This window comes from Carlito syrichta, unplaced genomic scaffold (assembly GCF_000164805.1).
Source record: "Carlito syrichta isolate Samal-C Ts95f unplaced genomic scaffold, Tarsius_syrichta-2.0.1 Scaffold287936, whole genome shotgun sequence".
Taxonomy (NCBI): domain Eukaryota; kingdom Metazoa; phylum Chordata; class Mammalia; order Primates; family Tarsiidae; genus Carlito; species Carlito syrichta.
The window spans coordinates 1-9,935 of record NW_007232032.1 but is presented as its reverse complement, the minus strand read 5'-3'; the positions used below and the strand labels follow the sequence as shown (position 1 = coordinate 9,935).

Here is a 9,935-nt window from a genome sequence, read left to right as displayed (position 1 = left end):
AACAAGAGTGCCTGAACGAAGCATATTTGTATACCTAACCCTTAACTGTACCCCACAATATCATAATAAAAAATATTGATTATAAAAAAAAAAATGAAGACATGCTCCAATAATACAGGCAAATGGTGCCATGAACTCAGGCAGAGAAGAGGCAAGAGGAAGCTGGATTCTGAATAAATTATCAAAGAAAAATGGCCACAAGTTGCTTATGATAAATGGGGCACGAAGACAGGTTGTCCATGTATGAAGAGGAGAGGAATAAGATGAGTAAAAGAGTGCAGCCTGAGGATGAGTGACAATCAAGGACTGCATCTTTAATCATCTGAGTTTGAAGATGTTTAATGAACATTCAAACCGAGATAGTGACCAAGCAGGAGAAAGATTACGGCCGAAAATCAACATTTAAAAATATATAAAATATACATTACATAAAGTTATAATAGCCTCTAACTCCTGGGCTCAAGTGATCCTCCTGTCTCAGCCCCCTAAACAGCTGGAACTACAAGTACATGCTGATTTTTAAATTTTTGTAGGGCCGGGCATTGTGGTTCATGCCTGTAATACCAGCACTTTGGGAGGCCAAGATGAGAGGACTGCTTGAGCTCAGGAGCTCAAAACCAGCCTTGGCAACACAGCGATACCTCACCTCTACAAGAAATAAAAAGATTAGCCAGGTGTGGTGGTGCACACCTAAGGTCCCAGCTACTCAGGATGCTGAGGTGGGAGGATCGCTTGAACAGTCAAGGCTGCTGTGACTTAACGATTGTCACTGCACTCTAGCCTGGGTGGCAGTGAGACTCCAAAAAAAAAAGCCAACCAACAAACAAAATACAGCAGTAATGAAGAAGAGAAACAAAATGGGAAGAGTTCCCATATTATTACTGTAAGTTGATTTTAAAGATTTTCAAACTTACTGGACAGATTCAGGTGTTCCAGTTAACATACAGGACCTTTCTGGAAGACCACCACTGTCTACAATTAAAACAAAAAGCTCTTTAGTTCCAAAGATTAATGGGTAGCATATTATTACTAGAAACTTGAAAAATGTTAATTTTCTAGTCACTTTGAAAATACCAAGAGAATAATGTTACCAGGAGCTATCTGTATTTTGCATCCAGATTCCTGTTGTATGCGTGAGATTTGTTCCCCTCCTCTGCCAATTACTAGTAAAAAAAAAAAAAAAAAAAAAAAGGTTAGAAGATTATAAAATATGTTTTGATTATGTTTTAAAACTTTAAAAACTAGATTACTTACTAAATCCAACCATTCCATCTGGAACTTTGTATTCTTCTGTCATTACAGACCTGCTAAGAAAAATAGAAACATTTTCCTTCAAAGAAAGATAACTTGTTTACATATAAAAGATAATTTACTAGTACTAATGGAAGCCTAATGTCTCCCAATGGACATTTAATATCCTTGGGAAAAACAAAAAACAAAAAACGCCTTACTACTCAAGTAGTTAAACCAGGAATCGTAAGGTTACACACACATCAAGTGAGGAAGGGTCAATGAAAGGAATAGCCTGAAGGCATGAGCTGCAAATGAGGTGGAGTTCAGGGAATGTCACTGTAACACTTACAGGGGGGACCCCAAAAAAGATGGAATTAACTTTTGGAGGCAGTGCCCCTCGTAGGACACTTGGAATTTGTCCACCAAAGTTTTTATCTGGAAGCTCTGAGAAGGCTGTGTTACCGATGTGCAGAAGACAGGTGACTGATTCCTCCACAGTGACAACATACCTGTCAGCACTGCACTGAGTTTTCAGTGGTTTCTGACCCAAACCAGTATGATTCCCATCCTTCCTCTTCACCTAATCTTACCAAGTGACTTTTTAAAGTTCCCCTGATGAAAAAGTCCTTAAAGGGAAACATTTTGCTGATGGGGAAGAGGTGAAACAAAAATTGGCAGAAGCACTAAAAGGCATCAAAATTGACAGGTTCAAGAACTGTTGTGAGCAGTGAAAAAAGCATCTCCATAAATATGTTGCATCCAACGTAAAATACTTTGCAGGTGAATAAGATTTACACAAGTAAGAATACACAAGTTTTTATAAATAAATTCCGTTTTTTGGGGGTTTCCTCCATGTATTCTATTCATCCTAGTTTTTCCAAAATGTAGCTAATTCTACCTGTCCTTCCAAATTACAAATGTATCTTACTCAAAAAAGAAAAATGATGATTTTATGCGACCTCAAGTGGAGGGAAATGAACTACAAATAAAAAAAACACATGCAGACACATATTCACTATACATGAACTTGGTTGGGTCTGTACATACAGCTCAACTGAAACTTACAAAGTAGTTTTTGAAAAGCTTTTGACTGTACCTTTGCTGTTGATGCATTGGTGGTAACTGTGTTCCAAAAGCTACCAAAAAAATTAAATGAAAATTCAAAATTTAAGTTTACTTATACATTTAACAACATAATCACATTAAGCATCCTAACATCTCCCTGCAAACTGGCTAGCTGCAGGCAGAGGAATGGGACCAGACCCCTACCTATCACCATATACAAAAGTCAACTCAAAATGGATCAAGGACTCAAAGGTAAAACCTCAAACTACAAGACTCTCAGAAGAAAATGTACAGAACACTCTTCTGGATATCAGAGTAAACAATGAATTCATGATCAAGTCTTCTAAAGTAACTGCAACAAAAGCTACGACAGACACATGGGATTTTTATCAAACTGAAAAGTTTTTGCACAGCAAAAGAAACCATTGAAAGAGTAAACAGACAACCCATGGAATGGGAAAAATATTTACAAGCTATCATTCAGACAAAGGCCTCTCACCTCTGGGGTTCTTAAGGAACTTAAATAAATTGAAAAGAAAAAAACAAATCCATTAAAAATTGAGCAAACGGCATGAACAGACACTTCTCAAAGGAGGATATACAAGCAGCCAATAAACACATGAAAAAAGATGCTCAGTCTCACTAATCACCAGAGAAATGGAGACTAAAACCACAGCAAGATGCTACCTTACATTGGTAAAGATGGATACCTTGAGTAAGTTCAAAAATAATAGGTGCTAGTGTGGCTACAGAGAAAAGGGGAGGCTTCTACACTGTTGGTGGGAATGTTAACTAGTTCAACCTCTATGGAAAGCAGTATGGTAATTCCTCAAAGAACTAAAGAATAGAGCTTCCATAGGATCCAGCAATCCTCCTCTGGGAATGTACCCAGAGAAACATAAATCACTTTACAAAAAAAGGCAGCTGCACACACGTTTATTGCAGCACTATTTGCAATAGCAAAAACATGAAACCAACCTAGATGCCCAACAAAAGTGGGCAGGATGATGAACATGCGTTACATATACACAATGGAGTATGTTGCAGCCATAAAGAACAAAAAACCAGTCTTCACAGTAACTTGGATGTAGCAGAAGACCATCATACGAAGCGAACTATCATAGAAACAAGGAGCTGAACACCACATGTTCTCACCCATCAGCGGGCCCTGAACACTAGTCACACAGCTGCTGAGGAGGCAGGGAGGAAGGACACCAGGCAACACGCTGGGTACCTGGTCCACTACCGGGGGAGAGAGGACCAGTTAGAAGCCCACACTTCACCGGCATGCAGGCTACTTTAGTAGTAGTCAATCCCACTTGAACCCCAAATAAAAAAAAAACCTTTCCCTGATGCACAGACAACACCTTGAAGACAGTAAGATTTTATACAGACTACATCAGCATTGACAGTAGCAAGTCACTGAAAGAGCATATATTAACAATGGCACAGAGAAAACACAATCCTTTTTTAAGTGGTACAAGCATAGATTGAAAATTGGAGTTCAGACACAGGAAGCCAAATACCACATGCTGTCACTCTTCCATGAACTGAAGGGTCACCAGGATGAAGTAATAGACACTGGGGACACTAAGGGGGGGGGCAGGTTTCGGAAACTCTCTACGGGGTACAATAAATCTCACATAACTATCTGGAACAGGCCACCTGAGACCCAATCCCCACCACTCTACGGTATGTCCATGTCACATGTGCACCCTCTGAATCTCAAATTAAAATATACATACACACATACATATAACAATTTCATTTTCTCAAACAATTCCTTCATGTCCCTTTCTTGTTGCCACCAGCCCCCAGCAATCATCGTTTTCTGTCTCTTTAGTTTTATCTTGTATAAAATGTCATATAAATGGAAAAAAAAATTGGAATAAATAAAACGGATATATAAAATAACTGGACAACTGATCTTTATATATGCTTGGCCATAATTAATGTGAAAGATAGTAAAATAAGAGAAAAATGTATATATTACAAAGAAATTCGCTACACAATCTAAAAGAATACTCATAAACCAACTAACTTCAAAGATACCCACCAAAAATAGAAACAAAACGTTAATGATAAAAATTCAGCTACTTTAACTTTCGACCCAGTTTATAATAAATACTTACAGTCATTCTGAGGAGCAACTTTCTTAGCATCTGGTTGATCTGCAAGATTAAGTATTTTTTATTTTTATTTTTTGCCAATAAGCACAAAGGTTCCGCCCGCCCAAGCAAGAATATCAATATCACATTTACTGAAATATTTAAAGGTATAGTTTATCATCTGAACCAAAAATGCCAAAACCCAACCCCAACTCAGTAATCTAAAGGAGAAAACTACATTTCATTTTCTTCATGTTTAAAAGATGCACAGACATTTAAAATAAGTTTCTTTGTAGCATATCACTGACCTTAGTGAATGTTAAACACTTTAGAATGATACAAGACAAAATAGGTCTCGTTACTAGCAAAACACCACAGACTAAAGCTAATGATGCTTCCACTGCAGGAACTGAAGACTGGGGGGAAAAACCTATCAAAATATGAAATCTAACATAACAAATTTGAGTGTATTTGACAGTGACCACAAAGCTACACCAAAAAACAAAATGAAAGAAAAAAAACACATTATAAGGCAACCTCAACCTAAACTGGTGTTACTCCTAAACAAACACTTCACGGTATAAAACTTCAGAAAAGAAAATAAAATACTCAAAGCAACTACATGACTACTTTCATCTAAATCCATTATACAGATGAAAACAATGCATAGCTTGGAACAGACAACCTATAGCTGAAAATACTAGTCTCCTCCCCCCTGCAAACTTAAATGATTAAACATCAAAATGCTGTGCAACAAAAATTCAGACACATAATTCAAGAAATATTTGTGTCCATTTACGAATCCACTGGTTTATTTCAGTTTATATACTAAACACAGGTAATAAATAAAAAGTCCTGCCTTTAAAAGGAGAGGGCATTCCCTCCCAGTGTGTTGTACTGCTCGGACTTGTCCAAGAGCCATCTACACATAAAATAAAAAGAATACATTACATACAACATCTGAAGCATCATTAGCTCATTTTTTTTTTGTATATTAAAAACCTCACTACAAATATGAAAGACATGTAAATAAAAAGAAACCAAGTTCTCCTGGTCAAAAGCTACAAATACATTCTATGGGCTCAGTGGGAATCCCCAAAAGGGGCAAAAAGAAAATTTATCAGAATTATACATCACAACCTAAAACAAAAAATATGTAGACTTCTAAGTGCAGACGCTTCAACAATTTATGTTTTTTTAAAAAAAAATACCAAGCACTATAAACCCACTGTTTTAGTCCAAATATTTAAAGTTAAACCTGGAACACAAGACAAAAAACTAAAACAAAACAAAGAAATAACATTAAAAAAACAAAACAAAACCCTGGCAACACACTAGAGTAATAAACGATTGCAACTTCAACCTTTAAAGTATAATCTGAAACAGCACAATAATAAAAACACAGCATGTAAAGATTCATTCATGTATGAGAAAAACCAGTGAAGAGTCTCCTAACAATTATATTTGTTTCTTTAATATTATTAACAAGATGTCTGTGCAAGCTGTCAATCAGGCACAATCCTAAAAGAAGGAAAACTGTTTTCTAATAAGACAAATGTTCTCATTGACTCAAATGTTACCTACCTGGTCTAGCTCTCCCCAACCCCCACTTTTAGGCCAATATAAACCTTACAATTTCAGAAACCTTATTAATAAAGGTCTCGATAAAACATTAGAAAAATACTAAAAATCACTTCAACGAAACACTGAGTAACAAAATACTGATGACTGTAACTTACCTCCGTCTTCTAAAGGCCTTTTTTGTCCCCCATAACCATAGTCATTTGAATTCAGTGATGTCCCAGCATCACCTCCAATTTTTGCTGCAATCTTAAAAACAAAACAAAAACACACCATCATTAAGGATAGCATCACAAACTACTACATACTGTTCCTTACTAAATTTCCTCATTGATTTCCTAATACATATATGCTAATAATCATTACCCATAGAAAATTCACTTGACAGACAAAAGTGCAGCTCAATTCACCACTCCATTAATACTCAGAGTTAACAAGTAACACTCATCTGAAATAAAGCTCTGCTACTTCCCTATGAGAAACAAAGAAGCAATCAACTGGAAATCTTTAAGAGACCTAGTTAGGCACCATGGCTTATGCCTGTAATCCCAGTACTCAGGAAAGCTAAGGCGGGAAAAACTGGTTGAGGTCCCAGGAATTCAAGACCAGTTTGCGCAACATAGTCAAACCCTGTCTCTACAAAAAATAATAAAAAATTAGCCATGTATGGCGGCACTCAGTCCCAGCTACTTGAGAGGCTGAGGCTGCAGTGAATCGTAATCCTGTTACTGCACTTCCACCTGGGCAACAGACTGAGAAGAGGACAGATAGAGACCAGATAGTTTTAAAGAAAATCTGGATCCTGATGGGAGGATCACTTGAGGCCAGGAGTTCGAGACCAGCCTGGGCAACACAGTAGTGAGACCTCTTTCTTCTCTACAAAAATTTAAAAAATTAGCCAGGCATGGTAGCACAAGCTTGTAATCCCAGCTACTCGGAAGACTGACGCAGGAGGATCACTTGAGCCCCAGGAGCTGGAAGCCATGGTAAGCTATGACCCTGCCACTGTACCCCAGCCTGGACAACAAGAGTGAGATCCTGACTCAAAAAAAAGTCTATCTTCTCCATGGCTCTCTCATGACACTTCAAAAGATGTATGCAGGCACAGAGAATGTGAACCCTCTGTGGGACCCCTAGCTATGCGATCTAATAAGGCTGAACATGTGATTACTGAGTACCTGAAATATAGGTAGTCTGAATTGACATGTGTTTTCCATGTAAAATCCTTGGTCTTGAAAACTTGGAACAAAGAATGTAAAGTATTGCAAGCAGTTTTATATTAAAAGTAAGACTTTGGATATGCTGTGCTAAATAAAATACGTGGCCTCCATCATACTTCTGTGGGGCAATGTTGTTCTAAGGGTACAAGCAGGAGTCTGGGTGTTCTGGTCTGAGGAAGCCTCAGCCAAGAGCCCTAACTCAATGAACGTGACTTCACTCTCAGAAGACTTAACTGTTACGAGAGTCAAATAAAGCCGGGCTCGGTGGCTCAGCCTGTAATCCCGCGCCTTTGGGAGGCTGAGGTGAGTGGATTGCCTGAGCCCGCGGGTTCGAGACCCGCCTGGGCAGCGAGACCTCTATCTCTACAATAAATCAAAAAATTAGCCAGGTGTGGTAGCATGCGCCTATAGTTCCAGCTACTTGGAAGGCTGAGGCGGAAGGATCGCCGGAGCCCAGCAGGTAGAGGCTGCGGTGGCCGGGAGCGGCCACTGCACTCCAGTCTGGGAGACAGAGTGAGACTCCAACTCAAAAAAAAAAAACAAAAAAGAGAGTCAAATAATTGCTTGTACTTGACTACAAATCATACAGAATACCAGCTTCAGGTTAACAAGCAGAGCACAGCCAGTGGATATCCACAGCGTTTTTTCATGAAAGGAGAAATGGAACCAAGATTAACGAGTGTCAACAGCAGACTTAAGAACCACACTTTATAATTATTGAAGACATGCGATGAGCTCACAAGAGTTCATGACATTTCTTTCAACTCTGAGTATGTGTGAAATCTTCCATGATAATTAAGAAAAACCCAACTTTTGGTGACTGGAATGCCTCAAGAGGTATAATAAAACTGCCTCAAATTTTATTACAATCAGAAAACTGGAGAGGATAAGAGCATCTTCAAGGACTGGAACCATACGTAAATCCAACATGGATCACTTAAATCTACCATGTATCAGTTCCCATATACCAACTGTACTCCCCAGGACCCCCAGCTCTTACCTTTTCCTCATCTATAAATGCAAATACCACCACAAAGCGTATTATGGTCAAGTATTAAAAAGCACAATAAGACAGGTACACAATTTGATTTTCCTGACTCTGTAGCTTTGGCCAATCTAACCACCTCCCATTTTCTCAATTAAAAGCCCGTTTCAGCCGGGCTCGGTGGCTCAGCCTGTAATCCCGCGCCTTTGGGAGACTGAGGTGCGTGGATTGCCTGAGCCCGCGGGTTCGAGACCCGTCTGGGCAGCGAGACCTCATCTCTACAATAAATCAAAAAATCAGCCAGGGGTGGTAGCGCATGCCTGTAATTCCGGCTACTCAGAAGGCTGAGGCGGAAGGATCGCCAGAGCCCAGCAGGTCAAGGCTGCGGTGGCCAGGAGCGGCCACTGCACTCCAGTCTGGGCAACAGAGTGAGACTTCAACTCAAAAAATAAATAAATAAATAAAAGCCCGTTTCTTCTTGGGTGTCTAACTCCATCTTATTTCTTCCCCACAAGTTTTCCTGATAACACCCTCAGACACTGCTTTTCCACCCTTAAAAGCTTCGCACTTAAACACACTGCCTGGCACTGACAGGCGCTGACATCAGAAGTGTTTCAAGCCAGAGAAGATGGCTCAGGCTTTTACAAGTGCCAGCAAAAGCAGGGCTCCTTGAGTTCCAAGGGCTTCTACACAGAGAAATTATATTTATACTTCCTTACTCATTGAGCAGTTCAAAAAATGAGGAGATGCTACAAAGACATTAAACAGGAGCTTTTAGGAAACACTAGCACAGCAGCCACCTGGGAGGCAGAGCCAGGAGGACTGGCTGAGCCCAGGTCAACCCCAGTGTGGGCAATACAGCCAGACCTTGCCCCACCCCAAAAGAGTTCATCATCGATTTTTCCAAGGTTAATGGAAAATATATACTTCTTAGGTCACTATGAGGATTTATTTCTTAAAAACAGTAATTCCTAAGAAGCAACCCTCAACTCTGTTCCATTCTGATTACACAGATGTTAAGTGTAGGCAACTTTTGGTGTCGTATTTTATCTTTGAGACAGGGTTCCCTCTGCCGCCAAGGCTGGAGTGCAGTGGCACAATCACAGATCACTGCAGCCTCGAAGTCCTGGGCTCAAACGAGCCTCAGCCTTCTGCGCAGCTGGAACGGCCAGCAGGAGCTACCACACCTGGTTCATTTTTCTGCTTCTTTGTAGAGACAATGTCTCACTTTGTAGCCAAAGTTGGTCTTGAACTCCTGACCTTAAGTGGTCCTCCCACCTCAGCCTCCTGCAGGGCTGGGATTCCAGCTGCCGGCCACCCCGCACCACCTCACCGGCGATATCTGATAGTATCTGCAAGAATAGTGCAAACTCTCCACCTAGACCATGCTCTTGTTTGTCGAACGAGTGCATTTTCCCCAGCTTTCACCGGTTTAGCGCCTTCCACCCGCTCAACGGACCACTCCTACAAGCCAAAAACTCCGGAGTCCGCGAGACGCAGCACTCCGCCCATCCTCAGCCTTCACCCCCTGCTCCAGCGACAGCGCGCCAGGGCACCCGCTGCGGGCAGTGTCCGCCACGGCCGCGGTTCCCCCAGTGACTGCGAACGCAGCGCCCGGCTTAGATGCACAGCTCGCGCGGGTATGCGCGGCGAGGAAAGCACAGCGCCGCGAGGGGTGCCGCGTGGGGCGCGCGCCTCTGCGGCTCGAGGGTCCTCGAGGGTCAGGAGCCAGCAGGGTCTCCC

General features: G+C 40.8%; 1 protein-coding gene across 5 annotated transcripts in view; it reads right to left on the bottom strand.

Moving 5' to 3' along the window:
• The window catches only part of FUBP1 (far upstream element binding protein 1), a 30,350-nt gene extending 24,118 nt beyond the window's left edge, over positions 1–6,232 (bottom strand). For 2 of the 5 annotated variants that reach the window (XR_002481667.1, XM_021710020.1), the window contains exons 1-6: positions 6,146–6,232; positions 4,431–4,469; positions 2,330–2,369; positions 1,255–1,307; positions 1,092–1,163; positions 915–972 (exon numbers count right to left, since the gene is read on the bottom strand). Coding sequence is in view for 3 of the 5 variants with exons in the window: in XM_021710020.1 (XP_021565695.1) it covers positions 915–972; positions 1,092–1,163; positions 1,255–1,307; positions 2,330–2,346 (200 nt within the window). In the remaining 2 variants the exon portion in view is untranslated. Of the gene's footprint in view, positions 1–914; positions 973–1,091; positions 1,164–1,254; positions 1,308–2,329; positions 2,370–4,430; positions 4,470–5,265; positions 5,329–6,145 lie in introns of all 5 variants that reach the window. The other 3 variants (XM_021710019.1, XM_021710018.1, XR_002481668.1) reach the window with 3 other exon arrangements.
• Between the last annotated feature and the right edge of the window lie 3,703 nt (positions 6,233–9,935).